Below are 23,811 nucleotides of genomic sequence, written 5' to 3'. Positions count from 1 at the left end.
GAAGATAAAGATTTACCTTCTGTAAGGCCCAGGGCATCAAATTATAGGAAAAAGTAGGTCAAGTCAAGATGAAAAAATATCTTCATACAAATAAAATGTTTGTTTGTCAAGTAAAATATTTAATATATAATTGAGCAATAAATACTATTAATACTACAAAAAGTGCTAAATGCCCAGCAGAGCAAATTACATCAAACATATTTATTGCTTTCTAAAACCTCTACAACCTGTTTCACCCTGAAAGGGGGATCATCAAGAGGTCCTTATTCAAACAGAATCTATAATTGTATGTATGTAAGTAAAATAGCGACCCATGCGGCAATACATTATGAGAATAAAGCGTGCAAAAAGATCGTTCATTCATCGCATTATATAAGTTTTTCATAGCTTTTGAAGTGTGTTGCAATTGATTCGTTAGCTTGGTGTCCAGCCGTTGCCGGGCTTTTTGATATGCAGCTCAGCACTTTTGCTGCCACAAGCACAATAAAAACAGTTTCAACACGAACAACAAAATTTAACAGACTCTCTATTGTTTACCACAAGTGTTTCCTCTAAGAAAAGTTTACACAGCGCAAGAATAAAATTTCACTGCGCAAATGACGCAGTGCTGCGCAGTTGCGCAAACTGTGTTTCTTCTAAGGTTGCGCACCTTAGAAGAAACACTGTTTACGACCCAAGCTTTTTCTGTAGGCTAGCTGAGGTGCAACATAAAGCTCAATAGCTGGTATTTCCAATCAAAAGACAATGGTTTAATTCTTGATGGGTGCAATTAAGCAGCCTATCACTTCAAGAAGACTTTCCCATTCAACAAGCTAAAAAAGCTTAGTTGAAATATTGCTACAAATCCGCAATTAAGCCAAGATAAAATTTTAGCATAGCTTTTATTGATGAAGTCACAAATTCAAGAACGCCCAGAAAATGTCATCTGCCTTTCTACCCAGCCAGCAAATCAGTCTTTTTTTACAATGATTCAATGTAAAACTAATGTACGAAATGACTGCTGGCTGGTTAATGGGTATTTCTCGGAATTATCCTTCCTGGTACACTCGTTACCAGTAAAACATAAAGTGGTGTTAACAGTTTTCAAAATTTTCCTTCTTCGAATTGTATTGCTCAGGGATAGGGGATAGCCTACTCAGAAGACCGATGATAACGGATGTATCTGCACGACCGATAACGAGAGTGATTTCTTCAAACTTATGGTAAAACAATAAGTGTCAAAACTGAGCTCTCACCAATACCAGCACGTAACTACGCAAACGCTTGAGTGAAACCTAAACAAATTTATATAACCTCAAATACTAGAAGCGTCTATCGGAAAGTTGCCTTATAATGGCATGTTGCACTGCTCAACGTAATCTCAAACTGGCAATAATAATTTGTTTCATACGATGAACACAAGTTGAAAATCTTGTTAAACATGCTGCCCAACTACGTCATAGGACCTGTTTAAATCTACGATTAAACACAGTGAACCTGAACATGCTTTTTCTTTCATTGAATATTCTTAATGACTAATATCAAACCGTGGATTCTGGTAGTTTAGTTCAAAGATAGTATTTGCGATGACGACATATTGTGACATCGGCGACATTTCAAGAAGTGCGGTAACATTTTAGAAAATCCTTAAGGAATATTTCCGCTGTTTGGATCATTTTTGTCATGTGCCAATGACGCAACATGGGCCTAACCTTCTTCCAGGTAGATTTAAAGCAGCGGCGAAAAGATGAAACATGACGGAGAAAAACAAAAAACTTTTTGTGAAGAAAGAATATCGTCGGATTCTGAGAATTAAAAGAGAGAAAAAAAATGGCTCTATAAAAGAGATCTGCAAACAGATGTTCGTCATAGCAGAATAGTTCAAAACAGCTGTTTCGGTAACGGTGTCATGCAAAAGAAAAAAATGTTCAGAAACTTGGCAGCCATTTTGTACTGTACCGTGTCGCTGACACAAATCACAGCAAATCCACTTTTTTATCTGAATCATTGTCAGCTGGAGGTAAATCTTTAATATTGAATTAATTCCATTAAGTTGCCACAAATAGATATGGCTATTTGGTAGCCTAACGCTTGCTCAGAATAGGTTATTGTGAAATACAATTGCTTTAAAAGTGAAAAGTTGAGGAGCAAAACTGGGCAACGCCGCCAAAAATTAGAAAAATACGTTGAACATCAGTTTTTATAAGCAAAAAACACATTTTATTAAGACTACATAAATTATTTTACAGGCATCTACAACCAATGGGGAAGTTTACATTGAAGGTACGATAAAATTGCAGCTTGTATTTTTTGCTTTATTTTTGTTGTGGGGTTTTTGGCCGTGTTGGCCAAAGACATGCACTGTATTTTACTAATTTTAGTATCTAAATAACTATTGCAAGTAGGTTTCTAACCCACCAATGTTTTGCCTTTTTTTCATTTAATGGCATGTTGACAAATAGTATATTGTAGATATTACTTTAGCTTTTCTTCTCAAACATGGTAATAGAAAACATTAAAAACAGTATGATGATATGATTAAACGCAAAAGGTATCATCATATTATCAAAATTTCATGCTAAAGTTTTGAATTTACTTTCCAATAACAAAATTTTGGAATAAATAGACAGAAAAATGTTTGTCGCAAAAACAAGTTCATTTTTCAGTCAACCTTTCAGTCATTGAAATACCGTTTGAAAGAATTATTTTTTGAGCGATGGTTCTATTGAAGGGATTTTCTGCTTCGAAGATTGAGCAATGATTGCGCAACTTTGAAGCGGCGTACGCCATTTTTTTTGTCTATCGGAAAAAAGAGCGGTGTTTGAGCCATAAGTAAAGTATGTTCGCAAAAGGAAAATAGGCCACCATATTTGAAAAAAATTAAAAAAAAATTCTTTGACATCAAAGATACAATATTGAGTTTAAAATCAAAATCAATACTGCAACTACCATAATCAATAGGACTGATTGAAATAAAAGTATTTTAAATTGTGTTTTCGAAACGTTTGCTGAACATGAGCTTAATATCTACGATTTAGAGTGATTTTAGACTCTTTATTTTTTTATTAGACTGAATAGGTGTTCCAAAAATTCTGCTCCTAAGAGCCATGGTCTTCGAAAGATTACCGATTTCTTAGCTTTGCGAGTGTTCAAAATAAAAACCATAACAAAATGAAACTTTATATTGACGCAAAACTTCTTTGAGTGGGTAGCGTTTCACATGCACAATTTAGTTTTGCTTCATTGTGAACCGGTTTTTATAAAGTACAATCCTTTTGTAGTAGCCTAAGTTATAACCTAACTACTTTCATACTGTGTCAAAAAGTCCATCAAAATTCAATTGTTTCACTCATACATGAGAACCGCAAACAATTAATCCAAAAACAATATAAAGATAATAACCTATACAAGTATATCTGGTAAACGCAACTTCTGACCAAAGCAAGAATAAATCTTGCACAAAAACGATTAAGCGTAACAAAAGGCGTGTATTTCAGTTGAAACGATTGTAATCACGTTGTGGTTAAAAAACGTCCTAATCTATATTGCTTATTTGCAGAATGTGGATTGAGCAAAACCAACAACACTGGTCCAGGGATAAGCGTTAGCAACCTGGTCGCATCTTGGTCAGTCATAGACGACGACTCAAAGAACCTTCTTTTAAGCCTCACGTTCTCCACACGAGGAGCAGGTGAGAATTTTGTCAATGCACAAAACCTAATTCTTCGTGCATGCGCACAGAGAGAAAAATCGTACAGAGCGAATGAAAGTATAAATCGTACAGAGCGAAAAATCGCATAGAGCGTATAGAGCGAACGAGCATGCAAACTCAAGCGTCTAATTATTATGTGTGCTTGTTTTACATGGCGCTGTATCCATAGTAGATATGCGTTGCTTCTCAGCGCTTAACAAAGCAGACAGTGAGTGCAGCCGCATAGAGGCGTAATTGAGTACATCATTGCCCTGAAACCGCTTCTCCAATGCTGATGGTTAAGTGGGAGCAAGATTCAGTGATATTTTACAAGGTCTTATATGTGAGTCTACAAGGTATCAATACCACACCTATCGATTCAGACGCCATCACTCCATCCACTTAATCCCCAATTTTGGTAACATATTGAAACTTTTCTGAAAATGTGTTGCAGGAGCATTAAAAATGAACTTGATGTCATCGCCACGCTACATCTATCCTTTCTTTTGTGGAAGAATTACAAAAACAAGTTCCAACAACTCGGTAAATACCGCATTATTTTATTGTCACTTTGCTTGCAAAATTAATAGATGGGATAATATTTGTATCAGCTATAACTAATGAGCTAAGCTATATACTACTTTAGATTATAAGCCATAATGAGCATAGCGCATTGGAGAAACAATCCTACTGCTTTGCTGCATAAAAACTCTAATCATAGTTGGCGCATACCATAATGGCCAACTTGCGTATCGCTCTCCAACATGTACAGTATAGCACAGGGGTGACCAACTGGCGACCCGCGGGACGCATGCGGCCCGCCACGCTATTATGTGCGCAGGCGGAAGGTATCAGCGTACAAGTATAACCAAAAATACTTTTCTTAAGGAGTTAAGGAGCATGAAGGCAAAAAATACTTTCCGGGAAGCATATTTTCGCTTTGCATACGATTCCACCGACAGACCAATCAGATTGTAGTTCTAGGTGGGGGTCGTTTAAAGTTATTCCAATGCGATGTCCAGCTACACTGTCGCAGTGGTTGATTAAAACGCGTACAAAGTGGAATTATTATGCTTCCGGGCAGTTAAAAAACAAGGACGAAAACTCCTTGTTGCGTCATAATCGTTTTGATTTTTTTTGAAGATCTCGGGCACAGGTAGAGCGAGTGTTGTTGAGTTGAATTATTCAACTTGAATAGTTAGGCTACTGTTGCGCAGACCCGCAGTAAAATGTTGTAGTCTGACAGTAGGGAACGTAAATTAACTGAAAAAGGCAGAAGTTTTAATGAAAGTTGAACGAATGATTATTTTTTTGTTTCTAACAAAAGTAAAGCAACCTGTCTAATATGCAATGAAATAATCACACAGAAAGAGTACAACGTAAAACGCCATTACGAAAGTTGCCATAATGAGTTCAAGTTGCTAAGCGGAGAAGTACGTAATCAAAAAATTGCTACTTTGAAATGAAATCTTTCTCACCAGCAAAGCGTGTTTGTGAATTTGCGAGATGTCAGCCAGTCAGCTGTGAGAGCAAGTTTTTACGTGGCTCAGTTTATAGATATTCTAAAATAAATATTAACAACATGTAACGCTGGATACTGATTACAAAAAGCGTTCTTTTCCAGCATAAGAGTCAACCTACCCAAAATTTTATTAGTGCGGCCGCCACAGCTCTCCTTAGTGCCAAAGTGACCCGCATGCAAAAAAGGTTGGTGACCCCTGGTATAGAACAAAGCCGGTTTCGAAGCAACATGAAATGTGAAAGTGTTTTGGAAAAGTTCAAGCCCATGCGAGAAAAAGACTTGAAACTTACATGCTCTTGACATTCTATAATTTTCCAAACATTTTATAGAAAAATTGCTGCCAAAGAAAAACTGGATCTTCATTTAAAGTTTCGTATCGGTATTGACCACAACTTTTGTGATGGACCAGAGCATTAAAATAAGATTTCATCCTTAAAAATTGTAGAACACACTTGATGTGGTCCATGCGTGGATGCGATGTAAACAGCAACACATGAGGCTTGAAGATAAGATGAATCTTTTCATTGATAAAGAAAACACCGACAGGAGGAGAAATACTCCACAAAGAATCCAAGTGGACTTGCCAGGATGCACCTTACCACAGTTTATGAATTCTGACTTGTGCAAGGGTAAAACATGTTTTTATTGAAATAGTATCCTAATTAAAACTTTACATGCGTTTTCAGGTTTAAATTTATTAAAATAGAAAAACAGTTAGTACACGACATACAACAATATCGCTTATGAGATTTTTTTTAATGCTAACATCCCTAACATAAATCTTTTACGGGGTTATTTTTCCGTGACAAAACATGATTAAAAATACACATCGCAGTGCGCTGCTATGACATCTTAATTCCATAATGATCCATACGTTTGCAATTGTAGAAAAGGAACAAGAGAAAATTCGCTTCCACGTTCGACGACATAAACAAACAATCCGAGTCGTGTTATCTCGCAACGTGTACAAGTCTCGCTTTGAAGATGAAAAGCGAGCAAGAGCCAGAAGATATAAAGTCGCTCTCCATGAAGAGCCATCAGCTGATGTGTGGCTTGGAGTTGGAGGAGGAGAAATTCTTCAGATGAAAGAGCTGAGCTATGTGAGTTCGTACATTCAATTATCATTTATACAAAGAACAATTGACATTGTTTTAAACGAATTTTTAAAGATTGAAACAAACAAAATTTGGCAAATAAACTTCATTCTTAACCATGTCGCGTTTAATACTTGACAAAGTAGCAGGACTGATAGATTCTTAAAATTCCTTATTACAAATATTCTATTGATTAAATTCTTGTTCCATATCACAATGTCACAGCAATGTGTTCCATTTGATTGATTAAATCTTTACCCTCGGACTGGGAAAGCTTCTTGCAAAGCTTAATCCTGGCAGTTTCGCATACTTGTAGAGTAGAGGCTTTAAATCACTGACGCAGGCCCGGTCACCGAGATTGGCAGAAAGAAGTCTTGTTGCCGGGAATCATTCCATCCATTAGATGCCGCTGAATGGAGAGCGGTCCTTAACGTGCGTTGCTCAAGCGCACACCGAGAGTCGAACCAGCGCCGCTTGATTTTGAAGTTTCTTCGTTCCAGAAGTCACGCGCTAACCAACTGAGCTATCGGGGCGCTATTTCTCTGCAAGAAAATTCTGCAGATCGATTATTAGAGTATGGTAGTTCTACTTGACAGCTCAATAAGCGTGCAGAACGCAGTTTCACACATTTACATTGACAGTATAGACACCATATTCCCATAGCTCATTCTGGAAGTGAGGAAGCAGCGAAAGAACTACCACTATAATTATCTTTTATTTAAAAAAAAAACTACAATCCATGGTCACTATATAGTTTAAAGAATATCCTTTTGAGAAGTTTCATTGTGGAATACAGAAAATTTTCTCATTGCAGCCAAAGAGATACGTCCGGTTCCGATGGCTTCAACTCAAGAAAACGTACATAGTGTCTGTGTGGAGGAACGGAGAAGCGAAACGATTTGCCAAGAAAATTACCCTATGTTAATTTTTTTGTGGTTGAAAGCACTGAACAAAGGTGTGCAAAAATCCGCAAATGAAACTACTCAACCGAGCGTTTATAAAACTATTTTCGTAGTTTTATTATTTTTATTATTTATGTGTTTTAATTGTTTAGTGAACGTTCTCTGTTTCTGCATATAGCCACACTCCGACGGGATTACGACAAGAAAAGGTTGCTAAGTACATTTAAAGAAGTTTTAATAAATTTAGGTCAAGGATGATACTGATGAAATCACATGCCTCAACTATTATCATGATGTTTAATGTGGGTTCAATGTTGTTTTAAAGATAGGTATTGCGTAGATAGAAATTACATTTTTGCATGATCAATGTCATTGCCACTTATAGAGTTCGTAATATAGCATGTTTATTTATTGTTGTGTTTAAAAGCGTAAGCATTTGACAGTTACTTATATAGTGCATGCACTAATAAAGTGTTTTTGCGAAAATCGGTACTCAAACTGCAACAGGAGAATAATAGTAGTTGTTCAACAAAAATCTAAGTGTGAAACGGTTATAAAGATGGGTATAAAGATGCAAAAAGACTCACAATTTCACAGTAAGTTGAATGTATTGCTTGATCTGTCCGAATCCTTTGCATTCTCTGCAGCGAGTGCACCCAGTTCCGAAGCAAGTGTAGCATCTGAATCAAAAGTCAAAAAGGAAAATAATTGTAATTAAGAACTTTATTTCTGGTTAAGTTGTTCAAGTTGAGGTAAAGTTGTGTAGATTGGCACAACCCCAGCTTCATAGCCAAGTGATGAGAGCCTTGGATCAACGCTCAATAGGTCGTTGGTTCGAAACATCTCCGGAGCGTGCTGCTGTGTTTTGGAAATACACTTAAAAGCATGTCTAAAGGTGGATGCGATGATAACTTTCCGTGCCCTTTTCTACCGGGTATAAGCTAGAAGGTGTAAATTTTCATCTACCGAGTATAAACCCGAATGCGACAAAAATACAATGACGACCTGAAGCATGATTTTTTTGCTTGCATAAAACTTAAGGCGTTGGTGCAACGGGATTTCAAAGCAGTACGACGTTGCATTGAGTACTTTGCGGAACCATGGCACGTGTATGTTTAACGTACTGAATGCAGCCTAACCCTCTATCGCCCAACTCATCAAATTTGTTACGTTTAAAGTTTCTTTGTTTTATTGGTCAACAAAACAGATTTTCGCTTCATCGCTCGCATCACCATATTTGTTACGTTTCATATTTTTATTTTATTTTGGAAACTCTGAAAAAATCAAGCTTGTGTGTTCGAAATCACCTTTTTGTTTCTCTTTGTGTGAAGACTTGGCAGAAGCTGTTAGCTTGTCCATTTGCTGGTATGGTTTAGCAGGTTTAGAAAAGAGTTGGAAAGGCAGTAATTTTTTTTTGAGTAACTGCTTAGGTGTATATTTGATTATGCATGAAAAGCTTTGTCAACTTGATTCCTGGAAGCCTATATTAGCCTAGATCTAAACGTACCTAATTTGAGCACTTGGTTTTTTAGTCTATTAGTAATCCTGCCCATGTGGACAGTTTTTGTGGACCAACTGCAGCAAAAGGATGTCATTGGCATGGTGGCAGAGGTTAGCGAAGCCATAATATAAGTCAGTTGATTAGGTAAACTGTAATACTAACCTTATTTTTTTAGTATTGGCCTAAATTGTACCGTACGGTACATTGTATTAGCTGACTTAGGTGACATTTTGGTCTTTTGCTGCCATTCTTGCTGTGCAAATAATTTTATTCATTTGCCAGCAGATAAATAAATAAACTGAACTGTATTTCAGCATTACAGTTTTTCAGTTACTATAAAAAAACAATGGAAAGTAGGACATTTTATGGTAAACGTAGGCCAAGAGTTCCATTATTTGCAACCGCTATTGCTGGAGGACATGCTGGAGAAAGTGATGATGAAAACTTATCTGATTCTGATGGGGAATACTCACCTGAATCTGAAGAAGTTGGCATTGGTGGAAGTGATGTTATGAATGAAAGTGATTCAGGTAAGGTTCGGTTCTTTGTTTACTATGTTTGATAATTCACTGACGGCATTTGATAACCTCATATTCATTGTGATGTTTATTGTTTTTCAGATGATGATGAGAATGTGGTGGATGTCCCTGTTCTTGATACTTCTAAGAAAACACTGTCTTGGAAGGAAATTAATGGAGCAGCTACATCTCGCATCGTACCACAATGGTTAGGAAGTCCACACAGGGCTGACTGCATCTTAGCACCCATCAACTATTTTCGTTCATTTTTTGATGCTACTATCATGAGTCACATTGTGTTACAATCAAACTTGTATGCAGTGCAAGTTGATCCATCGAAACCGTTGGGAATTACTGCAGATGAACTTGAAAAATTCTTTGCAGTTGTAATGTTGATGTCGATAATTTATCTTCCAAACTCAAGACTTTATTGGTCTGTGGGCCTTGGAATAACTAAGGTTTCAGAAATTATGTCAAGGCGTCGTTTTGAAGAGATTAAAAGATTTCTTCATTTCAACAACAATACTGACATGCTGGCACCTGGTCACAATGAGTTTGATAAGTTGTTTAAACTGAGGCCACTGTTCAACCATCTTCAAATATAATTCTATCCCAATGACACAAACACTTAGTATTGATGAGCAAATGGTCCCATTCAAGGGGAAGTCATGTATGAAGCAGTACATACCAAGCAAACCTCATAAATATGGCTACAAAGTTTTTGTGCTGTGCAACAGCAAAGGAGTCATACATGACTTTGAGATATATACTGGCAAAATAAGTGTTCCTGTGAATGAACCTGACCTTGGAGCCAGCTCGAATATTGTGGTGCAGTTGTCGAAAGTTATCCCAGCTGATAAAAACCATTTACTTTTTTTTGACAATTGGTTCACATCCGTACCCCTGGTCTGTCATCTTGCAAAATCAAAAATCTTTTGCCTCGGAACAGTGAGAAGTAACAGGCTACGAGGCTGTGACCTACCATCAGACAAGGACATGAAAAAAAAAGGAAGAGGAGCACACAAAGAAAAAGAATATAAAATGAACCATGCCACACTAAGAGCTGTCAAATGGCAAGATACAAAAGCAGTGACACTCCTGACAAGTTTTGATTCTGCCCATCCATTGATATTGGCTGAACGATATGATCGCTCTAGCAAAAGTAGAATTGAAGTTACTTGCCCTACAGCAGTGTCCACATACAACAAGCACATGGGAGGGGTCGATCTGCTTGACTCCTTGATTGCTCTTTATCGGATCAAGATTCGCTCTAAAAAATATTATCACCGACTGTTCTTCCACTTTTTAGATATGACGGTAGTCACTTGCTGGCTACTTTACAGGAGAGATTGTGATGACTTGGGTCTGCCAAAGAACAAGCAACTTCCTTTGCTCTTGTTCAAACATGACATTGCTGAGGCTCTATACAAAGAAGGTAAGGTTACGGGTGCAGCAAAACGTGGAAGACCATCTGTTTCAGTAGAAAGAAGGTATGAAGAAAAGAAAGCCAGAGGCCACAACTCTAAAGCCATACCACAGCAGGCTGTTCGACAAGATAATTTTGATCACTTCCCGATCTACAAGGAGAAGAGAGCTCGATGCAAGCTGCCTGGATGCAAAAGCAGCCCACACCTTTTTTGTCAGAAGTGTGAGGTCTATCTTTGCATCGATAAAAATAAAAACTGCTTTTTGAAATTTCATAAGTGCTGAACAAGCTCTATTTTAGTATTAGATTTACATGATATGTTTCTTTTTTCCCCAGTTTCATTGCATTTTATTTGTTTATGTAGTTTTTCACAAATTTTCTCCATGGGTGACCGGTCAGAAGTCAATGCAGCGTAATAATATTTGTGGGGTAACTGGCTGACAACAAAGGAGCACCAAAAGAGATATGGAGAAAAACATATCATTTACAAAAATTGCATTGAGCTGATGTTTTGATTTGCTTTCAAGCTTTGTTTACCTATGTTGTGTGTTAGTATTATTATGAATAAGGCGTAAACAGGTGCCGCTATTCTCATTTCATTCTTTGTGTTGTAGATCGTGATTTTAACTGCTTTTGGGCTTATTAAAATTGAAACAAACATGTTTTGGATGTACTTTGTCCCACAAAATGACTTTTATGTCAAATACGGAAAGTTTATAGAGAGTAGCTTAGTGGACCAGCGTTACCAATTTGTAACGTTTCAAAAAATGGAATAAAACAAAAAAATAAAAAAAATTTTTTGTAACAGTGCACTGTCAACATGTAATTGAAGAAGAAAACACACCTAGTTATTTTTTTTTATCCAAAACAAAAAAGTGGACGGTAGAGGGCTAAGTATTCCAGATATAGAATACATCAGTTGGATATAAAAGTGCTTCATGCATAGCAGTAAAATCAATAATAAAAGCAGCAAAAACTAAGAGAAGTTGTGCACTGTAAAAAAAAACTAAAAGATAAAGTTGTGCATTATCCAGCATCCATATCCACTGCTTCTTGCTGATGAAACAATACAAACTTATTCAAATGCAATTCTAATTGCAAACAAGTTCAAAGTTATTCAAATAAAAATTGATTTGAATGAGATTGCACGTGACGGTTGGTTCTTAAAAGAAGCCTGAGGTTGGCGAAAACTTTTCTTCTGTCAGTTTTTTACTGATATGTATGCATGTAGTAGAATGTCCACATGTTCAGTAAACAAAGTCAGTTTCACCTTTTACGGCCGCTACCGCCACAAGAATGGCATGAAACATTGCGAGTATGACCATCCCGGGTTTCGTGTCTTCTTCCAGATCCATGGCAGAAGGAACAACGAATCCTTCCTCGGCCATAACACCTCCAGCACCTCTCAAAGCCTTGTCCGAAGCAGTGGTGGCAAGGCTGAAATAAGGTGGTAAAAAGAAAATAATACTCGTAAACTTTCATTATCCATTAAATTAAAAGTAACAGCACTAGCAAGCAATAAAGCCAAGTAATCTGTAAAAATGAAGTACTGATGTTCACAAGTTTAATTAAAAGATACTTTTTTACAAAATTCACGCCAAACGCTTAACAAAGTGCAAGTTGTACATATCGAAAAAAGGATTAAAGTTAAAGATTTACAAAAATGCATTCAAAAATAGGCACACGGCACACATTGCCACCTTCGCATCTCTTACCCGAACAGAAGCGGTATGTGGCACTTCGATCTTCTTGACTTCGGTCTGGAACAAAGCGGAAAATCCGCATTGAATATCCCACGGACCGGGGGCTGGCCCCATGTGGGGCCCGTCTACAAACCCACCTGTTTAATAAGGATACAAACAAATCAAGTTTAGCAAAAACATCCAGTTTTAAGAAAGCTTTCCATCCTATTCAGCAGCTTGCCAAGTTATCGTTACATTGAAAAATAAAACAAAATTTTAGTGATATTTCAACAATAAACGTTGGTTTGAAAAATGACTAGTCGTTTAAGAACAAAATAGGCACACACTAAAACTCCAGTGTCAGCAAACAGGTTTGAAAATACATAGTTTCATTTGAATAAGGACCTTCTGATGATCCCCTTTTTAGAGTAAAACAGGTTGTAGAAGTTTTAGAGAGTAATAACTATATTTGATGTAATTCGCTCTGCTTTTTGCTTGGCATCGAGCACTTTTTGCAATGCAGTATTAATTGTTTTATTAGTTTCCTTTGAGTTGTAACGCTGTCACAATTCACCTTAAATTATATCACTAAAAAACAGCTTCTTTTAGCAAAAATGAATTTAGAAGATGCATTTGCAAAAGGACTATTTTCGTCTAAAAGCTTAGGTTACGTTTTTAATGTAATAACTAGGCCTATATGCTTTTCTTACCAGAAAATGGAACGTAATGCCATTTAGTGCTTCTGCTTTCTGTGAACGTTTCAAGACTGTACTGCAAAAGCAGAAAACTTGTTGGAATAGTTTATTATCAGATTTGGCTTGGCGAGCACATTACCAATAAAAAGTTAAAAGATAAATTTAAGAAAATTATTGAAAACTAACTTATTCAGAAACAAAATTGCAAAAAAGAAGGAAGCTACTTTATAACAGGTACAAGAAAGCCGTATCATCATAAGACAGCACAAATTGAGAAAACTTATGATCATGAATTGTCAATTTAATGTCGAAAAACAATTTTTGAAAAGCTAGACAGACACTGTAGCAAGCGAATAAAGATTTGTTCGTCATCTGATTGCGTCACAATATCGTCATCATTCATTGCGGTTCCCAAGCTTGCAAAACCTGTCATTTTTACATTGATTGCGCAGAAGCAAATGAAAGAAAAACAAATAGCATCTTGGATAACTTTCTGCCACACTTAAGGTTTTTGTGGTACTCAAAAACTTTTACATTTATCGTCATAATATAGGAGTGCCAGAATTACAATGAGCCAATCTTAGGTTTCATCTTCTGTCTTCTACACTTTCGTGTTTGTTTAGAAAAAACTGGTTTGGTTTGTCATGATGATCAAAAATAGAAGATCTTGCAGGGGTTGTGAAAACATCCTCTATCTCGACAAAAAGTTTTAAAGTTCTACAAGACATCAGACGTAGTGTAGGCCAGGGCTTCCCAAACTGGGGGTCGCAGAGAGTGTGTCAGTTTTACTCAAAGTTGCTACTTGTACTTGCAGTACTCAAAGTACTGCATATTAACACTTCTGTGCAAGTTATGAACTGTAACCAAACATGTTGAGAATAACGCACCCAGTACGCGTATTTTCGCAAATTGGTGTGGTAAAACGGAATCGGAATTCAAAACCCTTTTATTGCAATGTGAAGTAAGATGGCTTTCAAAAGTTGAAGCTAAAAAGTTTATTAGTGTTGAAAATTGAAGTCGTGATTTTTCTAACGAAAGAAAAATGCAGTCTTTGCCATCCTTTTCGCAATGACATCTGGTTCTTGAAATTAAGCTATTTATCACATTTTCTTAAAAAACTGAACGAACTTAATTTGTGCTTCCATAGAGAAAACATCTATGTTTTTACATTTGTTTTACATTGAAATCTAAAATTTAAGCGTTCATCAACATGTAACATGTACCACATTAAACGTCTGGAAACAACAAGATGAAAATGATTCATTTGAAATGTTCTCATTTACTGAAAAGTTTTTGGTTAAATGATGTGAAATCAAATGTTATTAAGCCTTTGGTTATTAAACGTTTGTCAAATCTGTTGACAGTTTCAGAAGTATTTTTTTCCAGAATTGGACAATACCAAATTATATTGAATTCAAAACCTATTTGCAACGCAAAAACAAAGTAGCTAACCTACCGAGCACTTCTCTGAAAAAGAAATCACTGATCTATCTTCTGACTTAAGTTCAAATTTTGGGGAAATTTATAAATTTTATGCAAAAAACCTTCACACTTTTTGGCTTAACGTTAGAGCGGAATATTTACCATGACCTGATTCAGCAGTAGGCCTAACCGTACTCCTGTCGTTTGTTTTGACGTATTTGTCCTGAAAATTTCCAGCAGAGTAAACTGGGGAAAATGCTGGGTACTTGTTGAGAGGATCGTCTCACCAATGAAGCAATTATAAAGTTCAGTAAAGTCTCCCTCAACCCAGCAAACATTGATCTAGAATAATGGGAACAACTTGCTAGTGATAAGTCAATCTGGAAGAAGAGAACGAGGGAAGGCACGGTATTTTTCAAATAAAAAAAAAAAAACAGGAAGCAAAAGGCTCAGAAAAAATAAAACATTAGCAAAAAGAGCTAACATAACCACGTTCCTAACTCTCCATACAATGTGACTTTTGACCACGTCTTTTCCACTGCAGAGTAGGCCTCCAAAGCCACATCCGACTTTAAATAAAACCAATGCTTGGACACGAGCTGGAGCTTACGACGACAATTTGTGCGAGTCAGCGTTTTTAACGTTGATGAATAGACACCATCAAAACTAAGCAACATTGAAACCGCCTTGGGACCAGCATTAGCCAATTGAGCCACGGCTGGTCTTGCTTTGTAGCAAAAAACGGTTGCATCCATCACACTCATATGCATCCGAATAAATGTGTTTGGTTCTTTGTTTTGTTCCCAGTAGGCTGCGTGTGAACTGTAAAGTAAGTCATTGAGTAGCCTACCGTTAGCTTGTTTTAAGTTTTAATTTGAAAACCTTTCCATCAATATCACAAAAGTACCGTAGGCTATATTTCGCACTATTTATCATTTTAGCCGTGAAGGGTCGCGAAAAGTTTTAGGAGATTAAAAAGGGGTCGCGAGCAAAAAAGTTTGGGAAGCCCTGGTGTAGGCAATAAGAAAACGGGTTAAAACATTTCAAAGCTTGAAATGCAATCAGTTCGAACATGAAAACTGTTTCGCTTAATTTTCCATGAGTTTGACATATTTTAATTGCAAAGAAACAACAATAAATTAAACGTAATGCATAAACGTAATGCAGACAAGACTAGATAATTTCACACAACCCAATGATAAAAATTACAATTTGTCGATCGATGCAGGTTTTTTTTAAGGTTTAGTTTGGGTGACCGCTAAGTAGTTTTAAGAGACCGCAAGTGTTTCATTTAAATACCAAAAAATAGCTGTATTTGCTTAAGACATAGCAAGAAACAACCATTTCTGTTCTACTGTAGTTGCAAGTCCAAATTTTGGGAAACCGCTGGAGAAATTTGGGGGACCGTTTCGGTCCCCCAAAACACCTTAAAAAAACACTGGATAGATGTTTAAACATATCTTAAAAAGCATTTAAATACAACGCATTGTAATGACGTAACCTTTAAAAAAAATAGATATACAAGTACGGTATTTGATAGTGGACACAGCACCTCATACTCGCATCGCCGTTAAACATTAACCCATACTTTGGTAAATAAACGACTCTACCGGTAAAAAAACAGAAACTTTGTATCTAATCTACGTTGAAAGTAGGAAGGGGAATTTTCTTGCGATGACATGATAGATTTTGTATTGGTTCACGATAAGAAGCACAGTTAATGATTCCAACTATATTTCAATATCACAATAAGATACCACAATATCAAAAAACGACCAAACTTAAACAACTCACATCGGAAGTAACCCCCATAACAAGCTTTTATTTTACCAGTGTATATACCAAATTGAAACTGCACTTTTGCAAAATACGTATCTCTTGTATGATGGCTGCGTAGATACGTGTGAGTCCCGGTGCGATGTTCGAAAAGGCACCGCTTCGACACTGCTCAAGAGCATGTGGCTATATCTTTGGCAGGACACTTAGGTATACTTAGCTATACTATAGCTGAAGATGGACACAAAAATTGGCTTCTTTGCCTTCCCGTCTACAATCTAGATTTTAACCACCAAAAGTTAGCCTGGATGCAACACTTACATGATAAGCTGACGTGGATTTTATGTCATGTATGGTCATATCCTTCGCAGCACCTTGTCCGTAACAACACTTTTGATTCACGTAGTCCAGGAGAGCATCTTGTGCATCTTCTGCTGTTATTGAGCTGAAGCAAAGCATGTATTGACTCAATGAGCATTTTCAAGAATGGAAAATGGAAGCAAGCATACAAATGCCTATTTTGATATGTATTTAACTTCGAGTTGTATGGATTTCCTGATGAATAACAATGTAAAATTACATTCTTTTATAATTTTTTACATTCTTTGTGATAGAATTTAGGGGTCACCAACTGACGCCCGCAGGCTGTGATACCCGACTAGCTGAAGGCATCAACATGCAAGTATAACCCAAAATACCAATAATTAGATAGTAGTTCTAGGTGGGCGTCGTTTGAAGTTATTCAAATACGATATCTTGCTACACTATCCTGGTGGGTTGCTTAAAACATGTGCAAAGTAGAAGCTTGTTTTCGGGTAGTCAAATATCATGAACAAAACCTCCTTGTTGCATCATAATCGTTTTAAAATTGTCTTCTTGTTATAGTGAGCCTATGTTCCCCCGGTATATTTGCAAGTCACTGTTGCTGCTTGCAAAAATTGCGAGTAGAAGATTGCATATTTATATATAGCTCGAAGCTGCAGGTTTTCGTCTGACTCTCTTCAACTAGCTAAGTCAGAATAAAATAAACCTAAATGTACTAAATCTGCGGCTTCGAGCCATATGCCATCTTCTACTTGCAATTTTTAAGTTTTGTACCACCAATCAACTTTTCAAGTTGTTGCTTGCATTGCAATGTGTCAAAATTTCCTTGCTTACTGAAACTGTTAATTGCAAGATATCGTTTGTGGATGCTTTTTAAATACATGAGCCCCTGGATTGATTAAATTTCTGTAAACAAGATTTCAGGGAAAACGACACAGAATGAAATACAAGAAAAATCAATGAATGCTGATCTTTAAGGCCAACAGGAGTCGTGGTTGCGGGGTTGATTCATTGAATGTTTCAATAAGTCGTACAAATAAATCTTTATGCTTTAAAGGAGTTTGTCTTGTTAAGAAAATGTTCTCTTGTTCCATTTTTCAATTTCTCTAGCTGTCGTGTGCTTTTGCAAGGTTCCAAAATTTAAAAAAATGCGATGGGGTCTGTTTCTTAAAAAAAAATACCAATTTGTGAAGTAGACACAACGTTACGCTTGCTTGAATATTTTATTAAAATCCGCTCGCCTCGCTATAAGTGCGCAAAACAAGTGACCTCGTTGATATTATTGGCATTGTTAGAGAAGCTTGGCCTGGCAGTGGCGTTGTTTGGTTATTATTTTTGTTGCTGCGGTATTCTAAGATATTATTTTCACAGATAGATTATATTTAACGACGTATGAAGATAACACCATTAAAAAAAATAGTACCATGGCTACCTCTACCTAGAAATACACCTATTTGTTACATTCTGCAAACTTTTCCAGATTTTTCTAACATTTGGTAACTGTCTAAATGAAATGATTTACAAATAATAATATTTTAACGTCTATTTTACTGTCTTCTCCAGGGGACACAATAGGTTTTAACATTACCAGGCTTTGAAATACACAGACAATTTGATTCAGAAAATTTCAGTCACTGTCAGCAACATGCTATCAATATCATTGAACATTTTTTAAGTTACATTTTCTTATTATTTTACTGCTTTCTCAAAGCAACAAAATACTTCTTATATCACTACAAGTCAGCAAAAAAAATCTGAATTTTAGAAAATTTCAGTCACACCTCAACGGTCGTGAAATTCTGAAAAATGCGACAAATTAGGTTGCGTCTACAGGTAGCCACGATAGTACGAATCAAATGTCTTATAGATTTCCAAAACTCCAATAGGCTACAACAAATAAAGCTTTGTATCATAAGTACAACTCCCAAGAATATGTGTGTAACTGACAAAAAGCAAACTCTCCCGTGACAAGCTAAATGCAAAGTATCTCTTAGTTAGCAATGCTAATGCAAAAAATCTATATACATGAAAACTGTGGCCAACGAGCTCACTTCAGTTATGTCTCTCCTGAAATAAACCTTGAGCTCCGTCACTGCCCAAAACTGCAGCTGAAGAGCTTTCGAGAGAATAGAAATTGGTTTATACTTTCTTGCTGTGTCGTTACAGAAATCATTACTGACCAGCTGGAACGATCATATAACATACCTCATCTTAGAAGTATCCACCACCGCATAGTCGCCAACAGATGCTTCATAAGAAGGAGGTGGACCGGCAGATACTAATAAAAAATCAATTTAAAAGTATGTGAAGATTTTGTTTTTGCGAAAAGCTATACGCTGACAATCAATTCTTATTGATGTGAAGTCCAAATGACTCCACAAACTTTAACTTTACAAACGCGTTATCCTTTTAAAAAACACTCAAACAATTTAAACGATGTGAAAAACGTTGTAATCTTACATTCACTAGTAAAGGCAACATTTTCATAACCAGGAAGAGTTCCATCAATTGGAGGAGGAGGAGCTGATCCTTCAACTGGTTCCGACGCAGCATTCTCATCCAAATCTTCATTCCCAATGTCTCCTTGATATTGCTGGGCGTTTGCTGGATCCCAAGGAGCTAGACAAAACCAACAAGGAGATCGGAGCACGAGTATTAGACTCAGATATTGAGGCATCTGCCAAGTAGGCTAGGCACCCACACTGTGATGCCAAAATATTTAAAGTTGCCTTATTAAGGTGGCAAATGATTTCGACGCCATTCCGAGTAAAGTGCATCTTACTAGCTGCTTGGTGGTTGCGACAGCACTGTGTATTGCACTTATCTCCATTTAAATGCAGTATTATTATATTTATAAAATAATACATAAACCACTGGAGCTAAAATTCGGTAGGCCTACGTTGTTTTTCAACAAATTATATTAAAACTTATTGCCACAAATTTTCTATTTTACCGGTAAGTAGGCTAGAGCATGGCACATATCTCTGGAACAGGGCTTCTCATACCTTTTTGTTTTGTGACCTCATTTTAGAAAAGGATTTTTATGCGACCCCTTGGCAGGCAGTTTACAGTTTAACTAACCACTGTAGGGTTACTTTTAATTTGTTTGGTGACCCGTTTGGGATCGCAACCTATAATTTGGAAAACCCTGGGCTAGAGAATGCTTCGTATATGCAGGAAACATATCATTGACTGACTATTCAAATACGCTTAAGAACCAACCTAGCAACATTTTTTCGTTTGTACAGATGTATGAGGATGAAAAGTTTATTTGAAGATCCAATAAATAGAATACGAAAAGAGCGCATAGAAAAGACACAACCGCAGTACAAAACTTGATATTCATAAGTTATGGTCCCATGTGGAAGCTGTGGCTTACTCACGACACCAAACATCCAAAGAGCACAGAAGTGAATCTAAAATGAGCTTTGAATAGACACACTGTATTCTTAAAGGTACAAAATCTTATTCAGTAAGCCACGTTGCTATCAGTTTGTTTGTCCATACAAAAGAATAAACTATAGCCTACTTTCAATACAATTAGTTGCTGCATTTATCTGCTCATCATTAAATCTGCTACAGTTGAGTGCATCACCTACCTTTCGTTAGACCTTCTTGAGAGCTTCCAGGCTCTTGTTGTTGATACAATGCAGCTCTTTGCTGTGGAGGTGCATACTGTCCTTGCTGATTAGGAGCATTTCCTTGAGGATAATATCCTTCTTGCATTTGGGGTACATAAGCACCTGAAATAAACAATAATACATAAGAAGGTGACCGTTTATAAGATGGTTTCATGCAGCCTGCGCAACTTCTTAATCTACAAACCCACTTGATTCTACTTCATCAGCCCAAATTTAACTGGATCATTTGTCAATAGTCACAAATCTATTTTTCTGTTCCAATCTTCACATTAAACAGGGACAACTGCAAAATCAAACCAATCTGTGTTGTGGATAGTTAGTGTCGATATTGTTTGTTTATCGTATCCAGGCTTATGCCCAGTGGTTGAAGATTTGGATTAAATGGCTGAGAAGACAAGGAAGCCAATCTTCGTGTCCACCTTCAGGCATGCAATTAAGTGTCCTGCCAAAAACACAGCCGCATGCTCTTGAGTGGCGTCGAACCGGCACCCTTTCGAGTGGCGCACCAGCGCTCTCACCACTCGGCTATGCAGCCAACAATGTCGATGTTGAACAATTACATATATCATAGTTGATGGCAACATGGTAAATATAACTTTCAAAAATCTAACATTTTTTTAAAACTAGATTAGTAAATAATGACATGGCCTAGCGGATAAGGTCCTGGGATGGCACAGCTGAAAAGGCACCTACGTTGCACTCGTGCAATGAAGGCTAAATTCCTAGCTTAAACTGGTTGTTGAAAGGCACCACTCACGATCTACATAGGGTGTAATAAATTGGGTAGGTGTAGTTGCTGAGTAAAATGGCTACCATACTTCTTTACTAGTGATGGTGTAGTAAAATCAGAGCCATGATATAATTCTTCAATGCTTAGAACCAAGTATGGTATCACTTATAATATACTTTTCTTCATTGTGACACGCTTTGTCATTAAACAAATATAACTTACAGGGATATAGTTCAAACCATGGCGACCCTACCTTATACACAAGCCATGACAACAAGCAGCTTAAAATTTGAGTTGTATTAATTAATAAATGTAGTCTTTGTGTACATTTTGTGTGATTAAAATCGCTAGTATAAGTTGATAATTTGAGTATTAATTAATAAATATATATACTGTAGTGATTGTGTATGATATATTTTGTGTAATTTTGAGTTACTCCTGTGCTATTGTTACCATTCAAATAACAAAGTAGATTTTGCCACTTGTGTTGGAAATCCAAAATACATCTGGCAACACTGAAAAATGGATTTTTAACATAATATTAAGAGTTTTGCAATGTTTTAGGATTCAATGATCACACTTTGGCAATTTGAATTCTCAAAACTATCATTTCAAAGAGATGTAAAGTAAATTTAGCTTAGATTTCAAAAATCACAATTACATCGGCCTTCAGTCGGGCCTCCAGTTCGCATGCTGTCAAGGCTTGTGTATATAGATCGCTATCGTTCAAACCTAAGTAAGCTGTGTGGTTGAAAAATGTGAAAATTAATATCTCAGATAGGTCTGAGTGTTCTGAAAGCTCATTTTCCTTACGCACAAGGTCTGAGCTACCTGTCATTATTGACAGGCAGTGGCTATTTGACCGGCGCCGGTCTTTGAATCTGAAACACTATTTAACCGGTCATGACATCACTATATAGGCACTTTTTTTTCTTTTTCTCTTTCAAAGCAAAAGACGAGAAGCGCCTCGGTAATTTTCCGTTTGTCATAAGAGGATGTGACCGTGTTTGCCGAACGACGCATTACATACCATTACCATTTTTTTAAAAGAAGCATTGTATAAAACTAACTTGTTAAGAGCAAAAATGTAATGCGTCGTTCGGCAAACACGGTCACATCCTCTTATGACAAACGGAAAATTACCGTACCCAGAGAAAGTCTCAAATTCCAACTAACTAACTTTAATTACTTTAACTTTATTACTCACATTTGAAAAGACATAAAAAATAGGGCTGTAGGCAACTCAAATTAAAAATTGACTAAAAAAATGCACTTCGAGTCAAAATTTAGTTAAAAAAAAAAAAAAAAGGAACGCTTCCGGGTAGTATCAAACTCATTCCCTCTGGAATAGCAACCGGAGAAATATCATACGCGCCACGGATCAAGTTGAATAAAGTTGTCGAATTTAGAACTTATATAGGCGCTTCTCGTCTTTTGCTTTGAAAGAGAAAAAGAAAAAAAAGTGCCTATATAGTGACGTCATGACTGGTTAAATAGTGTTTCAGATTCAAAGACCGGCGCCGGTCAAATAGCCACTGCCTTATTGATAATGCTCATGCATTGCCTAATTTTGGAAAGGCGCCTTCTCAAAGGAAAAGCAACACTGCTTTTGTGCTTTGACATGTAATCGTAATACCTGTGACTAGTTTTACACTTTAACTACATTATCAAACTTTGCTCTTGCTCTTTGAGGTATAATATAACTCATTTATTGAAGTAGGCTACAGTAATGCCTTGACATATGACTATGCATTATCAGTATGTCAGTTTTACTTTCTCTATCCTTAAGAAAGAACTAACCGTACTTTTAAACTCTGCAGAAATAGACTAAAATTTATTGGTGGACCCAAAATCTGAACTACAGTACTTTTTTTCCTTTCTAATTATTGTTATGACTTTTAATATTTGTATTTTCTGCTCTTAAAATAATAACAACAATAATAATGTAATTTTAAATAATGCTTTATTAATCACAGATATAAGTTGATTTTAGTACCGTACTTTACAAAACAAACACTGTGACAAAGACGAAGTACAAACACCATAATATCAAAGCCTTTACAAATATGCAAAACTGCTAGAATTAAGCTATCCAAGAAGTTTCTTGGCCCAAGAATATAGATTCTCACAATTAACAAATCACTTTGTCAAAGAGTGCTGGGCTGTGCACTCATATTCAATATAAGCCTAAGCTTTTTTGTTTCGGACGCGTTAATGACGAAAAATAAAATGATTGATTGCTACAAGTACGGTAGGCTACCCTAAATTATTAATGTAGCCTACTTTTTACCTTGCATTGGTGATTTAGCCATCTTTTACGATTGTCAGTCAGATGAGTAAGCAGTAGACTAATGATTTTATTTCGATCACACACAAACCGAAAATGTTCACATTCAAACCGTCTATGGTTATACTCAAACTAAAACAGACCTCAGCAGTCAGCACATCCAACTTGGCAATTCTAAAACACCAACCGGTGAGGCAACAGACAGTGTGCGCCGTGCGGTTGTTATTGCCAAAGCGACTGGAGTGTGACCATTTCTATTTTGTAATCTATTTGGCTTTTCTGCCGGGTCTTCATTTGTATTATCAATCAATCAATGTTTTATTTGTCAGTAACAGGAACATAGGTACATGTTTGAAATATGCAATATACACAATACAAAAGTTACACAAGTTCCCATACCGACAGGGAGACAACGAGACGACCATACGGTCTACTTGTCAATTGCCACCCTACGGAAATTACGATTTTGCCATTTAAAGTAAGCTTACAAGAGAAAAAATAAAACGTTGAAACGTTCCCGCGCTTCAACAACAACAGACGCAGAAAAAAAACAAAAACATATTGATGATAACGTAGGCCTAAACACAAAATTCCATGAAGCAAGCAGAGAATAATCAAGTT

At 36.6% G+C, this 23,811-nt stretch overlaps 2 protein-coding genes across 2 annotated transcripts in view; one reads left to right on the top strand and one right to left on the bottom strand.

Moving 5' to 3' along the window:
* The window catches only part of LOC145781120 (protein SSUH2 homolog), a 28,643-nt gene extending 5,293 nt beyond the window's left edge, over window positions 1–23,350 (bottom strand). Inside the window, exons 1-9 of the mRNA XM_082592877.1 lie at window positions 23,194–23,350; window positions 20,132–20,275; window positions 18,993–19,151; window positions 18,738–18,810; window positions 16,530–16,653; window positions 13,026–13,086; window positions 12,349–12,473; window positions 11,904–12,070; window positions 7,776–7,868 (exon numbers count right to left, since the gene is read on the bottom strand). Of these exons, the coding sequence (XP_082449003.1) occupies window positions 7,776–7,868; window positions 11,904–12,070; window positions 12,349–12,473; window positions 13,026–13,086; window positions 16,530–16,653; window positions 18,738–18,810; window positions 18,993–19,151; window positions 20,132–20,275; window positions 23,194–23,215 (968 nt within the window). The 5' untranslated portion in view covers window positions 23,216–23,350. The remainder of the gene's footprint in view (window positions 1–7,775; window positions 7,869–11,903; window positions 12,071–12,348; window positions 12,474–13,025; window positions 13,087–16,529; window positions 16,654–18,737; window positions 18,811–18,992; window positions 19,152–20,131; window positions 20,276–23,193) is intronic.
* Window positions 1,897–7,672, top strand: LOC145781121 (uncharacterized). Its single transcript, XM_082592879.1, has 7 exons — window positions 1,897–1,999; window positions 2,229–2,262; window positions 3,539–3,670; window positions 4,125–4,213; window positions 5,638–5,821; window positions 6,081–6,292; window positions 7,101–7,672. Exons 1-7 carry the CDS (start codon window positions 1,904–1,906, stop codon window positions 7,209–7,211), a joined length of 858 nt encoding a protein of 285 aa, XP_082449005.1. The 5' UTR covers window positions 1,897–1,903; the 3' UTR covers window positions 7,212–7,672.
* Window positions 23,351–23,811: the final 461 nt, after the last annotated feature.

Source organism: Aplidium turbinatum, chromosome 12 (assembly GCF_918807975.1).
Source record: "Aplidium turbinatum chromosome 12, kaAplTurb1.1, whole genome shotgun sequence".
NCBI classification, from domain to species: Eukaryota; Metazoa; Chordata; class Ascidiacea; order Aplousobranchia; family Polyclinidae; genus Aplidium; species Aplidium turbinatum.
The sequence above is the reverse complement of the archived record's forward strand: the minus strand, read 5'-3'. Positions and strand labels throughout refer to the sequence as shown.

Excerpts from the sequence above, each read along its gene's own strand:
- LOC145781121 (XM_082592879.1), top strand. The coding sequence starts at position 1,904 with ATGTTCAGAAACTTGGCAGCCATTTTGTACTGTACCGTGTCGCTGACA. Across the intron at positions 2,000-2,228 it reads TGAATCATTGTCAGCTGGAG|GCATCTACAACCAATGGGGA; the intron begins GTAAATCTTTAA and ends ATTATTTTACAG. Across the intron at positions 6,293-7,100 it reads AGATGAAAGAGCTGAGCTAT|CCAAAGAGATACGTCCGGTT; the intron begins GTGAGTTCGTAC and ends TTCTCATTGCAG.